This window comes from Polypterus senegalus, chromosome 9 (genome assembly GCF_016835505.1).
Source record: "Polypterus senegalus isolate Bchr_013 chromosome 9, ASM1683550v1, whole genome shotgun sequence".
NCBI lineage: Eukaryota > Metazoa > Chordata > Cladistia > Polypteriformes > Polypteridae > Polypterus > Polypterus senegalus.
The window spans coordinates 31,593,088-31,613,816 of NC_053162.1; the positions used below are offsets into that span (position 1 = coordinate 31,593,088).

The following is a 20,729-nucleotide window of genomic DNA, read 5'->3' on the forward strand; positions in this document are numbered from 1 at the left end:
GTTCATGATGCCTTTCTGACGACCAGGGCCGTCTTCGTCCGTTCCTCTTCTTCTCTTCTTCTTTGCTTGTCTCTTCTTCTCCCTTTGCTTCTCTCTTCTTGCTTTCCAAACCAAGGCATATTTATTATGAAATTTCAAGCCTTGGTTTCACAACACATGCACCTGATTGGCTGGCTGTCCAAATGATTGATAAATTAATTCACTGTCCGTTTTCCCACACAAAAAAAAACCTTTGATGTGCTCTGAGGTATCAGTAGTTCTTCCTGTTCCAGGCTATAAAGCAAATTGTTGTTCCAGATGTCCATCCATAAAGTAATCAATAGCCTGAGGTATCAGCTCAGCATCCTTTCCCAGGCTATAAACCAAATTAGCACGAAGCTATGAACAAGTGTTATAAAAGTAAGGTGTACGGGAAGAAAACCTGCTTTAATTTGTCTTAGTTCATCTGTTGTCTTGTCTTGAACAAAATATAATGGAAACCAAAATGTACAGATTTTATACACCATAACACAATCCCAGCCAACACAGGGCACAAGGCAGGAAACAAACCCACCGCAGGTATTTAATATCAAATATTGAAACCTTCACAGAGAAGAGTGTGACATAAGAAGCCCATTTAAATGGCACGAACTGGTGATGTTACAGCTATCAACGAGTTTGAGCACAGTGAAACCAGTAGTAAGGGGTGGTAAGGTCGGGTGGGAGACTCGGCCGCATTTTCGAATTTTGACTTTACTGATCTTATTAAAAATATCTTAACTAGTATAATATCCAAGTGTTCATCGCCATCAGCTGTAAATTAAAAAAAATAATAAAATACAGGTGAGCACTTGACATTGCGCTGTAGAAATGGCTTTTGGACCGGGCGGTGTGTTGAAGAAACAAGTAACCTGTGAAGAACACACTGAACTTGGTGTGGATTTACCTTATACAATACAGTATATAAAGTGTGAGGTGGACTGCATTGAATATCAAAGTTAACAAATCAACAACTCGTGGAAGACGAATATCCAAAGCCTTTGACATTAGTCACTGTACTCCACAATATCCAGAGGTACAATAAAGTGCTCAGAATGTTACATTTATTTTAATGGTGTCCAGACCTTCACACTTTACTGAATAAAAGAAAAAAGTAAACAAGATGTACTCATCAGAAGAAGTGAGTCATTTAAAAATTTTTTGTTGCTTTGTTCTAGGCCAGTTTATTTAGCTCATGTTCTTATTCAAACCTAAAGTGATTATTGTTTTGTTCATATTCTTAAACTGGAGCACTGGAGGATTAATTGAACTGCTAAGTCAAACATGGCAATCAGTATTTAGTGGGTTGAATAATTTCTACAGTATATAGTGAATGACAGTGAATCATAATTCACATTCATTTGTTTTCATTCAGGGTTAATATTTGTAAAGTCTCTGTGCCACTGTTAGTCAGTATTCTTTATTCTAGAGAAGATTGTAGAATATTTATTTTTTAATTAAGGCTCATAAGGCATACTTTTAAAAAGTGTTTAATTTTAAATTAGTTCTATAAATGTAAATGTTATAGTATGTATATGATGGTAAATGTTATTTATTTATTTACATGTACCTAATGTGGGTTTTAGGGAGGTATCTTTTATTATTTTTTACTCATTATAGATAATACAGCATTTAGAAACATGTAGAAATTGCATGTATTGATGCTTCTGTCAAATTTATGTTATCCACCGAATGGCATGCCAACTAAAGTGAAATTCTTTCCATAGTATATATGAATTATTTTGATTTAATAGTCGGCCATTAATAAACTTGCAAGTGCCAAGACGGCAGGGGATGTAATTAATGGGAACAGAAAGTGGGGAAAAGTTAAATAACTCTCATTTTATACATGGCTGGTTTATGTGTTGTTTTGAATTCTGTCTGAACATGGTTTTGCTCTTTCCATTTTTTATATAATATAGTATTCTCCAACTCACTTAATCCAGTTCAAGATTGCAGAGGTGTATTAGGTGTAACGCAGGAGTCAACGTTAGATAAGGCACCATATCCATTACTAGGCTTAGTCACACAAACACACAAACACACTTACATAAAACCATGTTAGAATCACTAATTACATCTTTAGACTGCACATAACTCCAGAAAACCCTTAGACATCAACACCAGCTTCTGTGAAATATGCAGACTCCGCACAAACAATGACCATTGCACATATTTGAAGCATTTAATCCTGGATCCATTAAGCAGCAGTGTTAGCCTCCCTCCCTGCTGCAAATCCAGTGATTAAAAAAAAACTCACAACACAACAATGATTAGATAGATAAACAATACCACAGCATAGCTAACTACTTCAGATAAGGCTAACAAATGAAAAATAAAGCTGGTTAATTTCTTTTGGCTTGCTGTTGTCTATTTCTATCTTTAAAAAACAAAATCGGCAGTCTGGTCAAACAGCTGCAGGAATTAGTGCTTAATTAATAAGTTGCTTGAAAGAAAAGCAACAGGGTGCATCATTTTCTGGTAATAGAATGGACAGATCGGTCCTGCAGCGTTCATTCCAGCCAATGTGATGATAAGAAGATAATTAACTCTGGTAATGAATTCCTTAGCTTAACTGGGCTCCTTATTTGGTATCTGTGTGTGTACCTTAAGGCATAGATGTAAATTCTCATTTTAAAAGGGAAGAAAATGTAACAGAATAAGAAATTTTCTCTTCTCATATCAGCTGTATAAGGCATGTAAACAGTAAAGTGTAATTACAAATACAGACAGTGAAACAGAAGATGCTCTAAACTTGCATTTTTCTGAGGTCTTAATATGTGAGAAAGTAGATGACCTCCCAGCAGTTAAAGAGACAACTAAGGAGTTCCTAATTATTTGGAAATTATAGAGGGAGAAGTGCTGCATAGATTAAATAGGCTGAAATCAAACAAATCACCTGGACTGCATTATATTTATCCTTGGGGTCTTAAGGAGGTTAATGAGTACATGTATAAACCCTTGATGGATATTTTTAGGGAGTCACTTTGCACAAGGGAAATTGCTAAGGATTGGAAAATGGCAAATATTATCCCGTTATATAAAAAAGGTAATTGGGCAGAGCCAAGTAACTATAGGTCATTAAGCTTAATTTAAATCGCAGGTAAATCAATGGAAGTAATTATTAAGGAAAAGATTGAGCAGCACATGGCAAGAACAGGAGTTTTACTAAACAGACAGCATGGGTTCAAGTAGAGGAGGGTCATGTTTTACTAACATGCTGGAATTCTTTGAGGAAGCATCAAAAGATTATGATCAAGTTGGAGCATATGATATTATTTATATCCATGTGCAACATGTGATATTATTTATCTTGACTTTCCGGAATCATTTACTGTAATAAGGTGGCATATGAAAGGTTGGGCATAAAACTAAAAGAAACCAGAGTCAGAGTGTAGTGTGTAGATGGATGCAAAACTGGCTCAGACACAGGAAGCAAATGGTTATGGCGCGATTAAACCCTGTCAGGATTGGTTGATGTTAAGAGTGGTGTCCCACAGGGGTCAGTGCTGGGGCCGCTGTTATTTTTAATATACATATATAAATGATTTAGATCGGAATATGAATAACAAGCCTGTTAATTCTGCAGATAATACCAATTTAGGTGGATTGGCAGGTAGTCTAGAATCAGTTGAATCATTATAGGGGGACTTGGACAGCATACAGGTTTGTGCATGTTTGTGTCAGATGAAATTTAATGTAAGTAAATGTAAAGTATTACATGTAGGAAATAAAAAATAGGTTTGAATACACAATGGAAGTTGTGAAAATCAAAAGTGCACCCTATGAAAAGGATTTAAGAGTTTCAGTGGACTCAGTACTATCAACTGCTAGACAGTGTTCAGAAGCCATTAAGAAGGCTAACAGAATGTTAGCCTTATATAGCATGATGTGTAAAGTACAAATACAAGAAGGTTACGCTCATGTTTTATAATGTACTGGTTTGTTCTCATCTGGAGTACTCCAGATTTCAAAAAGGACATAGCAGTTATAGAAAAAGTGCAGAGAAGAGCAAGATAATTCCGGGAATGCAGGGGATAAGTTATGAGGAAAGATTAATGGAGCTGAGCCTTTTCAATTTAAGCAAAAGGAGATTAAGAGGAGGCGTGATTGAAGTATTTATAATTATGAATGGAATTAGTCCAGTCCAGTCAAGACTGTTATTTTAAAATGAGATCATCAAGAACAACTGGTACACAGTTAGAAACTTGTTGAAAGTAAATTTTGCACAAAAATTAGGAAGGTTTTCTTCACACAAAGAACTATAGACATATGGAATAAGTTACCCAGTAGTGTAGTAGACAGTAGGACTTTAGGAACTTTTAATACTAGACTTGATGTTATTTTGGAAGAATTAAGTGGCTAGGACAGGCGATCTTTGTTGGACTGAATGGCCTGTTTTCATCTAGATTGTTATAATTTTCTAGAAAATAATATTTACAATTTGGTTTGGTATTTATGTCAAACATTGGGTTCTTATGATGTTAACAGATATATACAGTTTATAAGTCAGAATATTTTGCTCACTTGGAATGAATAAGGAAAGCTTAAACATTACATATAGGCTTTCAAATGATAAGAGTTAAGTACTTATGTTTAGCAGTTGTGCCATTGCTTTGTTTCTCCTTGATTAATAGGCAACTCATTTTTTCTGTTATCATTTTTGTCCCTAGGGTACAAGTTGAATTTTATGTAAATGAAAATACATTCAAGGAGAGGCTGAAACTTTTCTTCATAAAAAACCAAAGATCAAGTAAGTAGAGAAATACCAATGCTTTATTGCTCAGTGTGACTTTATGGGGCTTATTTTAAACATACTTCTCAAAAAAATTAAGGGAATACTTAAATTATACATTGGATCATGCTTGTATGCATTCCCAACAATGTCTGGGCCTGGTCCTGCTGAGACAGCAGATGGTGTCATGGAGGATCTCCTCCCAGACCTGGATCAGGGCATCAGTGAGCTCCTGGATAGTCTGTAGCACTACTTGGCGGCGTTGAATGCGCCGATACATAATGTACCAAAGGTTCTCAGTTGGATGCAGGTCTGGGAAACACGTGGGTCAGTCAATGGCATCAATGCCTTCATCACCCAGTAACTGCCTACACGCTCTCCACATGAGGCCAGGCGTTGTCCTTCACCAGGAGAAACCCAGGGCCCACTGCATCAGTGTAAGGTTGGCTCTGAGGATTTCATCCTGGTCCCTAACAGCAGTCTGGGTACCGTTGCCTAGCACATGGAAGTCTGTACGACCCTCTAAGGATATGCCTCCTCAAACCAGCACTACCCACCATCAAACCAGTCATGCTGGATGATGTTGCACGCTGCATAGCGTTCACAACAGCGTTGATGATTAAGTCTTCCCTTACTTTTTTTGAGCAGTGTACGTCAAGGCCATGCCAATATATTATGCAGTAGTATAAACAGTGAGTATTATTGTATTCACTGCATGTGGATTCTTTATGGATGGCAAAATTGAGCCTCCTCATTAAAATGATGTATTTTAATGCATATTTATTTGTCACAAGAAAGAGCCAGCATGTTGCATGTTGGTTAGAATGCAAGAATTTCACTGTACACTTGACAGTACAACTACCATTCATACTACTACTACTACTACTAAAAAGAAGTCCCTTTATACACACAATAAAAGCTCCAGTTAAAATTCACGAATTGGACAAAATTAAATGTTTCAGAATTAATAGTTGCAAAGGGAAAAAAGCATTTACAAACTTTGATCTGCAGAAAGTACATGTGGTTTTCTAAAACCATCATTACCCTGCCAAAACCATGATATACAGCGGGTTTTAGGAGGAGATAGAGAAAGAACATGGCCGGGTGTTTTTGGTTAATTGAGACTACTGAAGAAACAATTTGGGTATTTTAGAGGCAAATTGTGGCAGCATGGCATTCAGCTTGGTGTATGCATACAAAACATATTGTTAGATTTATGCTAATTCTGTGATGGTTGTGGTTGCTTTCTTTTTAGAAGCTGCATATCCTAGTACACATACCTGGTTATAAATTAAACCTAGCAGACAAGCTAGCATTTTCAAGTCTGCTATCATCGGTGCCCTCATTTAATCCCAAGTGCCGGCACAGTTAACATCCCTATTATTTTCTTCTTTTATTTCTAACCATTTTTTTCTTTCCCTTATGTTCTTATTTTTGCTGTCTGTTAAAGCTGAGTCCTGTCTTTTTTCAGTCTTATTAACTGAACAGGGATAGTTAAAAATATCACAAACAACTGTTAGAAATGTGTACAGCTTTGCAGTGAAAATAGAATGTAAGTCTTTAATATGGATAAGGGACATCATTTACCTCCGCAATCCCCTTGCTCTTGAAAGCTAAATTATTAGTTTATTAGTATTAACATTAACAATAGTATTAACATTTTTGCTACAATTTGCCCATAACAAAAAAAAAAACATTGGGATGCTTTTGGTATAAAAGTACTTTATGTGCATATATTTTCTGTATGAATTCTGTGGATAAAATAAGCAAGACTATTTTTTTTCACAGAGTGAATTACTTACTCAGACACTTTCCATCCATTTCTTCTGCTAAGGGTCACAGTGAATAGCCAAGCAGGTGAACCCAGATTTTCAGTTTACAGCAGGAAACTCTTACTCGTTCAAGAACATTTTCATCTATGTCAAGGCCTTCTTAAAAAAAATATCTGACTAATGTGGCTAGGGTATCCTCCCAGGGGCCTATGCCCAGTATACCACCCCTGGGATTCATTAAATGCTTTAAATCTAACAGTGCAGTGATGAAGTAATATTTTGTTAAATGGTTGTACTTTGTTTATGTGCAGGGGTAGAAAGTAACAAAGTACAGTTATTTTTATTTTTACATTTTTCACGTATCTGTACTTTACTAATTTAGCTGTGGGTACGTTTTACTTTTACTCCACTACATTTTACAGCAAATACTCATTTTTCTACTTCCGCCTCATATCTGCATGGCAATGCGTTACGGTCACATGAACGGTTTGTTGTTTTTGAACAACTCTTTTCAGTGAATCATGGGAATCAATAAGCAAGTTTGAATGAGTCGATTCAGTAGAGCTCCACAAAAGTGCCAAAACACTAGTTGCTGGGATGGGCTCCGGCTGCCCCAAACCCTGCTCTGAATAAACATATTTGGAATATGGATAAATAGAGTATTGTTTTTTAAAAATATGTTTGTCTCCAACTTTTCCCTTTTACTAATACTCATATGAGAAAATATGCTTGAATGAAAACAAAAACATTTACTTTTTTATTGTATGGCCATTGTTATTTCCATCCATCCATCTTCTAACCCGCTGAATCCGAATAGGGTCACGGGGGTCCACTGGAGCCAATCCCAGCCAACACAGGGCAGGAACCAATCCTGGGCAGGGTGCCAACCCACCACAGGACACACACAAACACCAAGCACACACTAGGGCCAATTTAGAATCGCCAATCCACCTAACCTGCATGTCTTTGGATAGTGGGTGGAAACCAGAGCGCCTGGAGGAAACCCACACAGACACGGGGAGAACATGCAAACTCCACGCAGGGAGGACCCGGGAAGCGAACCCGGGTCTCCTAACTGCGAGGCAGCAGCGCTACCACTGCGCCACCGTGCCGTCCCCATTGTTATTTGTCTCTTTATAATTTGTCAATTGTCACTATGATAATCAGCCTGTTTGTGGGTCATAGTACAGTACCGATTTTCTAATTTTGGTCCTCAGATTACAAAGTTCAAGAACCCCAGCGTTAGGGGCTTAAAGTGCATGATTGATAGTGGCAACCCCCTTCGTTTAGATGTTTAAAGCACAAGTGAAAGTAGCATCTGTCTGATTCATGATTTGTTCTTTTTAGAGCTAAATCAGGATAATACAATGTAGTAACATTTATATTATAATTTAGAAATGATTTTGTTCATTACATTATTGGAATTGTATTAAACAGAATATATAAATAATAAACTAGTACATTTATCAGCATAATCTACAATGCAGTATTCTTAATTAAAAGGGCACAACCTGTACTATTTTTGTATTTAATACAGTATATATTGTGGACACTAGAGGGCACTGTTGCTCCTCAAACCCAACACAACAGACACCAGGCACAAGTTAAAAACACAAAAGAGCTTTTTAGTTTTAAGGAAACTCTTCCCAAAGCTTTTCCCACCATTACAGCCACAAGTAAGCAATACAGAACACACAATTCTTCTTTCTCTGTCTTTTCTCCTCCGCTCCTCCTACAAGCTTCATCTGTCTTCCACCTGACTCTGGCTCGTCCCTGTGAGGTCGGTGTGGTCCTTTTATATTCTCAAATCCAGAAGTGCTTCCTTTCTTCCACCCACGTGATCTGCCAGCACTTCCGGGTCAGGCGAAAACCTTATGTCCCATGGTTCTTCCACAGTACCCAAGGCACCCAACAGGGCTGAGATAGAGATCTCCAAGTCCCATGGTGCCCTGTGGGAATCTGGGGCACCACTGTAAACTAGGTGAGTTGCCATATAGTGTTTTGAGGGAGGCAGTGCCCTAAAGCAGCTGCCTTCCCCCTATCCTTCCATCTTTTGGGCTGCCGGCCATCCCTTACAATATTCATTAGGTACACCAAATGCCATATTATGCTGTTGAATCAGGCAATTCATTGAACAAATATTTGTACTTTAATACTTTTAAGTATATTTTCAAGCAAGTACTTACTTTTACTGAAGTAGAAAGGTGAACGGGGTAGTTCAGCTTTTACTAGAGTATATTTTTGCTCATTTACTTTTACTTAAGTTAATTGTTTGAGTACTTCCTCCACCACTGTTAATGTGTGTTTTACTTACATTCTGTAGTAACTGCACTGACACTGATACATTTGTTAATATTTAAAATATTCATTAGTTTCCATTGCATTTATGTAACCATAACAGATTTTAATTTTAAGTGAGAAAATGACCCTGAAATGTTTTTAAAAGGTTTATACAGTATTTATTTCCACAATAAAAAAAAAAAAGTTTGGCTTTCTTCATGAACACTATTCGATCAAACTGTTTTTTGCTATAAGAGGCAATAAATAAAGTGATATACAAACAATATCCTCCAAAATATGACAAGAAACTGCAGCAAAGAGTAATTCTTATACATGCATGATAAATAACAGTAGTACAAAACAGTCTGCACTTGTATGACAGCTAAATAAAGAATAGATAATAAAATAGACAGAGGCCATCCTCCTCTAAAGTTTAACAGAGAGAGAGACAGGCATTCTGAAATGATTTAAGTTATAACCCTGACAGAGACTCACAGTTAAACCAAGAGAATTTCAAGGAATAGGAACCCCAGAGCTATATGAAAGTTCACTGACCATTTAGCTAAGATTCATTGTTAAGCAGAGGACATAAGAAACACAATTGCATATGGGTTAGTTGTGAATGTTCTAAATCATTCAGAATTCACTACTGATAGCTTTTCTTTGCTTTAAAATGTTTGTGTGTTGTTCTAATTGTATCTATTCAAAATCTGCTAACAATAGATAGATTGTGATTCACATAAGAAATCCAAAGTTAATTCTAGCTTTATAAACCTGAAGGTTCTGGCTTTTTAAAAAATTTATTGAATTAAATCAATTCACTGCAGATTTTTCCTTCTCTTTATTCTCCCCCCTATTTAGCTGTATACAAACATTTGTATTCAGTTGTAGCACAGATGGATTAAATGACTTGCTTAGGACCACACAGTATGTTAGAGGTGGGAACTGAACCCTGCAGTATAAAGTCCAGTGCTTTACCACTTCTCTACATTACCTGACAGAAGAATTGTGTTGTCTATACACTGCCTAGTCACTGACATCTACTGGTACATTACTGTAGATGTTACAGTTGTGCTTGAAAGTTTGTGAACTCTTTAGAATTTTCTATATTTCTGCATAAATATGACCTAAAACATCATCAGATTTTCACTCAAGTCCTAAAAGTAGATAAAGAGAAACCAGTTAAACAAATGAGACAAAAATATTATACTTGGTCATTTATTTATTGAGGAAAATGATTGAATATTACATATTTGTGAGTGGCAAAAGTATGTGAACCTTTGCTTTCAGTATCACATGAACTGCTCGCTTCAGGTCCTTCCACAACATTTTGATTGGATTAAGGTCAGGACTTTGACTTGGCCTTTCCAAAACATTAACTTTATTCTCCTTTAACCATTCTTTGACAGAACAACTTGTGTGCTTAGGGTCGTTGTCTTGCTGCATGACCCACCTTCTCTTGAGATTCAGTTCATGGACAGATGCCCTGACATTTTCCTTTAGAATTCTCTGATATAATTCAGAATTCATTGTACCATCAATGAAGGCAAGCCGTCCAGGCCCAGATGCAGCAAAACAGGCCCAAACCATCAACAACAACATTTATTTATATAGCACATTTTCATACAAACAGTAGCTCAAATTGCTTTACATAATAAAGAATAGAAAAATAAAAGACACAATAAGAAAACAATATAAATCAACATTAATTAACATCGAATAAGAGTACGGTCCAATGGCCAGGGGGGACAGAAAAAACAAAAAAAACTCCAGACGGCTGGAGAAAAAATAAACCATGATACTACCACCACCATGTTTCACAGATGGAATAAGGTTCTTATGCTGGAATGCAGTATTTTCCTTTCTCCAAACATAACGCTTTTCATTTAAACTAAAAAGTTCTATTTTGGTCTCATCCGTCCACAAAACATTCTTCCAATAGCCTTCTGGTTTGTCCACGTGATCTTTAGCAAACTGCAGACGAGCAGCAATGTTTTTTTTGGAGAGCAGTGGCTTTCTCCTTGCAACCCTGCCATGCACACCACTGTTGTTCAGTGTTCTCCTGATGGTGGACTCATGAACATGAATATTAGCCAATGTGAGAGAGGCCTTCAGTTGCTTAGAAGTTACCCTGGGGTCCTTTGTGATCTCGTCGAATATTACACGCCTTGCTCTTGGAGTGATCTTTGTTGGTCAACCACTCCTGGGGAGGGTAACAATGGTCTTGAATTTCCTCCATTTGTACACAATCTGTCTGACTGTGGATTGGTGGAGTCCAAACTCTTTAGAGATGGTTTTGTAACCTTTTCCAGCCTGATGAGCATCAACAAGTCTTTTTCTGAGGTCCTCATAAAACTCCTTTGTTTGTGCCATGATACACTTCCACAAACGTGTTGTGAAGAGCAGACTTTGATAGATCCTGTTCTTTAAATAACACAGGGTGCCCACTCACACCTGATTGTCATCCCATTGATTGAAAACACCTGACTCGAATTTCACCTTCAAACTAACTGATCATCCTAGAGGTTCACATACTTTTGCCACTCACAAATATGTAACATTCGATCAATTTCCTCAATAAATAAATGACCAAGTATAATATTTTTGTCTCATTTGTTTAACTGGTTTCTCTTTATCTACTTTTAGGACTTGAGTGAAAATCTGATGATGTTTTAGGTCATATTTATGCAAAAATCTAAAAAATTCTAAAGGGTTCCCCAAGCACAACTGTAGGTAGTCTTTTTTCATTTAGGGCCACTTTTAGCCCTGTCTATTCGATTGTGTACTCCATTTAATCTAACTCCATTCCTTTTTGAAAGGTTTTCGCTGAAATAAGATGTTACTAAGACATGTTGTACAATTAGTATTAGCCTATCAGAAAAATGCTAACAAAAGCTCAGGTAATTTTTTCTTCATGGGGTAACATTTTCCTGCAAAAAGTAAGCCATTTTATTTTCACGCATTGACTTTCCAAGTTGATGGCTCCTGAATAATGGGTGATTATAACATTCTTGTAAGGATTCAAATCCAACCTTAGGGTTTCCAGTCTACTAACTGCCGTTTCCATTTCAGGCTTACGAATCCGACTTTTCAACTTTTCCCTGAAGCTTCTTACATGTCTTTTGTACATTGTGCGCGTTTTGTTGGATGATCCAACAGAGGGAATTGGATGGTAAGTTGTTATTCATTTTTGCACTCGTGAGCAAAATGTGTGCCAGCATTCCACACGTGTCGAAATGTGTAATAAATGTCTGTTACTCTTGTAATGGAATAGAATGGGTAAAGTAGTGTTTTATGGTGCTAAAACATTTAGTATAGCTAATATTCAGTCTCATTTACCCAGTTATTTTTACAAGAAATGTTAAAGTTTCAGTGCAACCAATAGTTCTTTCCAGGACAATTTAGAATTCTTATACTGTATAAGCACTTCATCTCTAAACACTGAATACCAGTAAAATCACATGAATGTGATGCACTTCTATAGGCACCAATCAGTTCATACAGGGTTAATGGTAGTGATAACTCTAAGCCAGAGGTGTCAAAGTCAGTTTAACTGAAAGGTAAAAATTTTGTATACCCAAAGTGGGCCATTTCTTTACAAACCAGACATACGGGCATATCTCTTCTTTTTCTCTATAATCACATATTCTGCCTTGCATCTTTCTTATACTTGTCCTCCCTCTTTATCAGCTTTTCTTTCTTGGATATTGCAGTGGGTTAAAAAAACCTATCAGTGGTCATGTGACCAAAATCAGCATTGTGTGAAAAAATTATGCATAAAGACAAATGAGAGCGGCAGTCCAAACACATGCAAAAATTTGTAGCTAAAGCAATGTACATCCATTTACACTTGCATTAACATTTATCACGTTCGGCTGGCACTTGGACACATTAAAGAACTCAGATTTAACACAGTAGTGATCGGTCACACAGACCAAATTTCAAATTGGTCAGAAACAGATTGCTATCACATTTAACATGAGTGGAAATACAAGTGCAGTGTCTGTTCTTATACAGCAATCATGTCAGTGGAAAATGCAAAAGTATTGTGTGGGGCATCAGTAAGATATGGAAGGGTGGCCGGCTCTAACACCTGTGCATGTTCCCAACTCCTTCCTGAGACCGTCACATATTTGGCATCATGCTAAAACGCTTATTTTGTTTATGGCAGTAATGCATGTCACCTTCTTTTCATTTTTTCTTTTTGGGTGATTATGAACAGCCAGTTCCTATTCTATCTACAGGCTAGTAGCTGAGATGCGTTACAATGATGGGTGTAAATATAAATTATATATGGATATAATGCATATATGAAGCACACCTTAATGGGCGTCTTTGAGAAAGGTAATGATTATTGTATGCTGCATGTAACATGTTTTTAATACTGATGAAGCCACTTTAAAAAGTCCATGGACTGGAACCTGGCCTTAAGTGCGACACTTTAATGCCCAAAGCCATCCACGGTAATAAAAGTAGATTATAATTATTGCAAAAGCAATTGACTTCAACATCTTTCATAACTGTTCAAATATACTTTATTTGGCTAGTATGTATTTATATAGTCACTACAGGTTATCTGTTCTAAGTACATTTGCCAAGAGGGGACTGGGTGATCTCATGGTCTGGAATCCCTACAGATTTTATTTTTTCTTCAGCCGTCTGGAGTTTTTTTGTTTTTTCTGTCCCCCCTGGCCATTGAACCTTACTCTTATTCGATGTTAATTAATGTTGATTTATTTTGTTTTCTTATTGTGTCTTTTATTTTTCTATTCTTTATTATGTAAAGCACTTTGAGCTACTGTTTGTATGAAAATGTGCTACATAAATAAATGTTGTTGTTGTTATTTGGAATGTAAATTTGTGTTGTTGAAGTTTTCTGTGTGGAATTGGCATTTTTACACTATTAGGCTTAAGTGTAACCAAGAAATGCAGATGAGCATGTCACATGAGGAGCTCCATATAATGTGAAGTGTTAAAAGTATTTGTGTGGGCCTAATCAGTGTGAGTGAGCATTTCACAGATGTGCATAAATTATGCTCCTTAATTTTGCAGGTTGTATCAAATTCGATGGCTATTGCCTCTTTTTCCAGTTACCATTTCCATAATTATTGTAGGAAACTGGTATTCCAGACATTGTGCTGTAAAAGCATATCAGTGTCCAAATATGGTAAAGGGGACAGTCTTAGAGACAGCAGCCCTTTCAATCTACAGTAGAATTAGAGATGCTGCAATTGGTCTCCTAATTATAGACATTGTGTTTTTTCATTGTGAATTCATACTTTATCACAGTCTGTGTTTATTTCATTTTATCAGAAAACTTCTTTGTTGAAGAAAGAGTTGAAATCAACAAATGCACTTATTTAATGTACTTGTTCAACTAAACACTAGAAAATGTAAGTTGTGTATCTAAATAGTTTTGACAGCGATTATGATATTGGCAGAGATAGTGGTTTTAAAACAACTCCGAAATTTCTGCCCACCAGAGATTTTAACTCGCTGCAGCTTCTCAAGCTTACAGTGAATGGTGAGATAAACACATCAACATCCAATGAAGTTGTAGTTTTATAGGTAAAAACTCCTTTTAAATCAGAGTGAAATAACATAAAGATGAGAACAGAATAACCGCAAGCAATTAAGCTCACATATGTAGCAACAGATATTGAAGTAACAGCTGTTTATAACAGTGGTGCACAGAAGAGCATCTCTGAACAGTAAATTGAACCACTGAAGCAGATGTGGTTTTGCAGAAGAAGACCACACTGTGTTCCACACTTGACAGCTAAGAACAGGAAGATGAAGTTACAATGGGAGTGTGGTCCCCAAAATTGGATGACTGGAGGGAGACAAAGTTTAATTTCTGTTGCAAAATGCAGATGACAGAGTCAGAATTTAGCACAACAAGAATTAATATATGGATCCATTGTGCCTTGAGTCAACAGTACAAGATGGTGCTAGTTGTGTAATAGTGTGGGGAATGCATTCTTGGAGCACATTAGGTCTTTTATTATCAAATGAGTGTCGTTTGAATGCTACAGTCTTTCTTGGAATTGTTGCTAACAATGTGTATCACTTTATGTCCAGCCCTTTTTCAAATGGATGCTTTCAGCAGGGTAATGTACCATGTCACAAAATGCTCATCAACTTAATTCCCAAGAACAGTTTCTTGCACTATCCCCAGATCTCAGTCCAATAGACCATGATTTGGATGAGGTTAAATTGGAGATTCATGGCATACATTTGTAGCCAAAAACTATGTAGGAATAGCATGATGCTGTTTAGTCCGACTATTATTAAAATCTCCTTGCTGAAGCCATGCCTTGAAAAAATTAGACCTGTTCTAGAAACAAAGGTAGGTTTTGCTTCATTATAGGAAAATGGACCTAATCAAGTGGCCGTTGAGTATAATTCAGTGTGATTAAAAGGTTTTTCCTTCATAGGTATAGTAGCATATATGTATATTATATACAGCTGAAAGTGCTTACCATTGTTCTATTTTCTCATAATATTTTGCTCAAGTGCATCGTTATACACAAAACCCTTATATGACAGAACATCAGTTTTTTGATTTATTTTGACAAAGTTCATTGACAATACCTCCAACTTACTGTACCTACTGTTAAAAAAATAGCATTTCACTCCTATGAGGATTGTTTCAAGAAATTGTGAACACTGACTTAATGAGATTATTGAGATTTTCTTACTTTGGATCGTCTATCCAAAAATTCTGTTGAACTAATTCCTTGTATTTTTTAGAGTTAAAAACATGACTTTTGTCATGCATTGTTGTTAACACACAATATAGCCCATAGCCCTCTGTTATTCATTGCTTCATCAAAATGATGAATGATAACACCATATTATCATTAAATATATGTAAAACAAAAATGATGCTACAACATATTCTTTGTTTAATTCTATTTGTTATAATACACAGAATGTTTGAACTATATTGTATTTACCCTGTATATGTGTTTAAGTACAGTATAGCTTGTAGTGTTTTTTCTGTTTTATTGAATTTATTAAAAGCAAGTAAAATTCAATACAAGCAAGTCACACTTGCAATTCAACCCCCAACCATGAGAAAGAGAGGAAGAACAACAGCCAGAGTAAAACTTTAAGAGCAGAAAAAAGGGGAGAGAATCCTTTTCCCTAATATAAATGCTTATTCTGAAATGTTATTAATTAGAACCTGCCAGGTTTTTAAAAGGTTTTGAAAAGATCCTGTAAGTGAGAATTATATTTTTTCCAATTCCAAATAGTATATAACATCAGTTACTCACTGACTTACAAGAGGTGGGCTAGGATTTTCCCAGTTGAGCAAGTTAAGTCTATGTGCTAATAGTGAAGTAAAGGCAATTACAGTTTGTTTGTCCTTCTCCACTTTAAGCCCATCTAGGAGTCCACCAAACACCACTATTAATGGATTAGGACTTGTGACACTAAGGCTGTCTGATTTAAAGATTTTGGGCCAGAATGATTTTAATTTGTTGTACAGTAATCCCTCGCTATATCGCGCTTTGACTTTCGCGGTTTCACTCTATTGCGGATTTTAAATGTAAGCACATCTAAATATATATCACAGATTTTTCGCTGGTTCGCGGATTTCTGCAGACAGTGGGTCTTTTAATTTATGCTACACGCTTCCTCAGTTTGTTTGCCCTGTTGATTTCATACAAGGGACGCTATTGGCGGATGGCTTAGAAGCTACCCAATCAGAGCACGTATTACATATTAACTAAAACTCCTCAATGCTATAAGATATGCATCCCGTGCGGAGCTTGATTGTTTGCTTGTCTCTGCCTCTCTCTCACCCTCTCTGATATTCTCTGCGCCTGACGGAGGGGGTGTGAGCAGAGGTGCTGTTTGCTTAAAAGATACTGACGCTCCTCTAAAAAATGCTGCTTTATTGAGGTGCTCGGCATATTTAAAAGCACAAAAGCACACGTATTGATTTTTTGATTGTTGCTTTAATCTCGCTCTCTCTCTGATGTTCTCTGCGCCTGACGGAGGAGATGTGAGCAGAGGGGCTGTTTGCACAGAGGCTGTTTGCTTAGAAGATACTGACGCTCCTCTAAAAATGCCGCTTTATTGAGGTGCTCGGCATATTTAAAAGCACAAAAGCACACGTATTGATTTTTTGATTGTTGCTTTAATCTCGCTCTCTCTCTCTGATGTTCTCTGCGCCTGACGGAGGAGATGTGAGCAGAGGGGCTGTTTGCACAGAGGCTGTTTGCTTAGAAGATACTGACGCTCCTCTAAAAATGCCGCTTTATTGAGGTGCTCGGCATATTTAAAAGCACAAAAGCACACGTATTGATTTTTTGATTGTTGCTTTAATCTCGCTCTCTCTCTCTGATGTTCTCTGCGCCTGACGGAGGAGATGTGAGCAGAGGGGCTGTTTGCACAGAGGCTGTTTGCTTAGAAGATACTAACGCTCCTCTAAAAATGCCGCATCAAACTTAAAAGCACAAGTATTGATTTTTTGATTGTTTGCTTTTCTTTGCGAGCTCTCTCTCTCTCTCCCTCTGAAATTCTCTGCTCCTGAAGAGAAGAAGATCTATTTGCATTCTTTTAATTGTGAGAAAGAACTGTCATCTCTGTCTTGTCATGGAGGACAGTTTAAACTTTTGACTAAAGGGTGTTATTTCATGTCTAGAGGGCTCTAATAATGTTAACAGTGTGGGAGAGTTTATAAGGGCTTAAAATATATAAAAATAACTACACAAACATATGGTTTCTACTTCGCAGATTTTCGTCTATCGCGGGAGTTCTGGAACGCAACCCCGCGATCGAGGAGGGATTACTGTACGCCCAAAACATATGGCCAAATGAGACTAGAGCTCGATTGCAACGTTTGCAGGTTGGATCTTGCCCTGCAATCATTTTGGACAATTTTAAACGTGACAGATGTGCTCACTAAAAGATTTTAAGTTGAATAATTATATGTATGGAGCTAGAGTGAATTCTGTGCATGGCTGCCTTTTACTCCTTTTTTGAAGATCCTTTTTCCACTGTACTGGTATCTTTGAAAGGAGGGACATTAGAATGCTTTTATATATTATAGAAATGCTGTATGAGTCCTCAAGACTGATTAGTATTTCTTTGGGAATAGAAATAGGTGGGAGGGGGGGAAATTGGGCGGATTTTGTTTAGCAAAGTTTCTAATGTGGAAATAGTGGAAAAATTGTGTAGATGGGAAGCTAAATTTGGAGTGTAATTGATCGTGGGCCACAAAGACATTATCTATGTACAAATCTCTAAGGGATTTAATCTCATATGTTTTCCAAATATTAAAAACTACAGTATGTAAGGTTGAGAGGGTGGAAAAAGGTGGTTATCATGCAAAGGTGCCACAGATAAAAGTTTTTCTGTTTTCAAGTCATTCTTAATTGGTTCCATATTCTGAGTGAATGAAGCACAATTGAGTTGTTAGTGTACTGACAATAACTTGTATTTACTGGGACACAAAGCAAGGAACATAAAGAAGTGCTGCAGGATTTTATTTTTATTGCAGACCAAGCCTGTGTGTGTTCATCTGTTTGTGTCAATGCCCAGGTTTTCATAGCCTGAATATTTGCCACCCAGTAATAAAACTGAAAGTTAGTAGAGTCATGCCACCGTCTGCCTTGGGTCTTTGTATGATCGTCCTTTTGATTGCGTGCATGTTTTGAATTCCAAATAAATGAGGTTATGATTGGATCTAATTTCTTAAAAAATGATTTGTTAATGTATATGGTGATGCTTTGAAATAGAAAAAGAAGCTTAGGAAGGATATTCATCTTGACAGTGTTAATTCTCCCTGCTAAAGTGAGATGGAGGGTAGACCATCTATCCAAGTCTTGCTTAAGTTTTTTCCATACAGGCAGCAAAATAGGTATATAACTGATTTGCGATGATAAAAGGGAAGGTGTCCAATCTAATATTGTGTGCTAGAGAGTTCACTGGAAAGAGCACATTTTTATTCAAATTAATTTTGAGTCCAGATATCTTTTGAAATTCTGCTAGTGCTAGGACTGCAGGCACAGTATTTTGTGGATTTAATGTATATTGTACCATATCATCTGCATATAGTGATATATTCTGTTCAAGTCCTTCTCCTATAATTCCCTTTATCTCAGAAGCATTTTGAAATGGAATTGCCAAGGGCTCAATGGCGATTGTAAATAGCAGTGGTGACAAAAGGCATCCTTGTCTAGTGCCACGTTCTAGTTTGAAATAGTGGGAAACAAGGTTGTTAATACAAATTGAAGCTTCTGGACTGGTATATAGTAGTTTTATCCTGCACATATGTTATGGCCAAACCCAAATGTGTGCAGTGTTTTGAATAGGTAGTCCTATTCAACCATATGGAATGCATCCAATGATAATAAGATCTCCGGGGTGTTAGACTTTGTGGGTGAATATATTACATTAAATAGGCATTGAAGATTGGAAGCTAAGTGTCTGCCTTTAATAAAACTGGTTTGGTCTTGTGATATGACCGAAGAAAGCACTTTCTCAATCTTTATAGCTAGAACTTTGGAGAGTATCTTAACATCATTTTTCAGAAGCTTGGTCTGTATGATGCAGAATGTAGTAAGTCCTTATTTTTCTTAGGAAATATGGTAATTAATGCTTGGCAAAAAGTTTGATGTAGAATTTTATTGTCTCTGGCTTCTGTAAAAGTTGCTAATAAAAGGGGAACTAACTTAACTGATTTTTTTTTTTGTAAAATTCGGCAAGGTAGGCATCAGGGCCTGCTGTATTTATAGCATCTAGTAATTCTAAGAATGTCAGAGATTTATCCAGTTTCTCAGAGTATTCCTGCAGAGACCTCTGAGGATGCATTTGTCTCTAAAAAAGTCAGTTTGCTTGGATATAAACTCATCAGTTAATAAAAGTGGGTTAAGACTTCAACTGCAAGATGAGTATGTGGGGGTATAATGATTTGAGCCCCATGATCAAAAGGGAGTGGTCATAGTTAACAATAGCATCATACTTACAAGATTTGATTGTGGGCAAAAAATTCTTGAGTAACAGTGATGTACTGGTGAGAAGAAGGAATATGCTCTTGGGTTTGGATTTAGAAATCTCCAAAGGTCTGATAAGTTGTGATCAATTGCAAACTGTGTAATTGTTTTTGCAGTGTTAGGTGTTTTCACCCCTGTGGCAGTAGACCTATCCAGTTCTGGATTTAAAACACATTTAAAGTCTCCAGCCATTATAATTTTATGAGTGTTCACATAAGGAATGGATACAAATACTTTTCGGACAAAGTCTCTGCCACCACATTGAGTGTGTAGATATTTAGCAAAAATCACTTTATAGTTAAATAAATTACCTATAACAATCACATATCACTCTTTAGAATCAGGTACTATGTTCTGTGTGTAAGAATTTGTGTACCTCAATTTTTTTGTATACCCGGAGTGGAATATTTGGCCTGTCCAATCTCTTTACAACCAAAACTGATCCTTGCTTAAAAAGTGGGTCTTCTGTAAGTTAGGTGAGAAAATACTTTCTTTCTCTTTAATTCCTGATTGAGACCTTTGACTTTCCAGCATACAAGTTCACTGTTTTGTTATAGAGACATTGCTTCTGAACTTTTGTTGACATTTTATAGTCTTAGATTAAGGTAGTACATTATTACATAAGATAGCTTTGACCTTAATTTCCAATTTTTCCATGAGTTATTGCTATGAAGCCTATTGTTGCATTGGCACTTACAGTTTTAAGGGTTAAAAGGATATACTAGAAATATCTTTCTACCCCCTATTTTGTTTCCTTACGTGAGGCTAGAACACACTTGACAAAGTCCTAGTCGTCTGACACACCTAGAGATCGAGCACATCCAAAAGTAAACACGTCCCCCAGCAGTGGTGTAGAGGGATTAAAGTAAAGATATCTATTGACAGTACAGTCCAAATACTATTAACCTAGACTTT

General features: G+C 36.7%; 1 protein-coding gene across 1 annotated transcript in view; it reads left to right on the top strand.

The window, feature by feature from the left end:
- The first annotated feature begins 620 nt into the window (after positions 1-620).
- LOC120535477 (potassium channel subfamily T member 1-like) overlaps positions 621-20,729 on the top strand; it is a 146,205-nt gene continuing 126,096 nt past the window's right edge. Inside the window, exons 1-3 of the mRNA XM_039763358.1 lie at positions 621-688; positions 4,692-4,771; positions 11,878-11,977. Of these exons, the coding sequence (XP_039619292.1) occupies positions 621-688; positions 4,692-4,771; positions 11,878-11,977 (248 nt within the window). The remainder of the gene's footprint in view (positions 689-4,691; positions 4,772-11,877; positions 11,978-20,729) is intronic.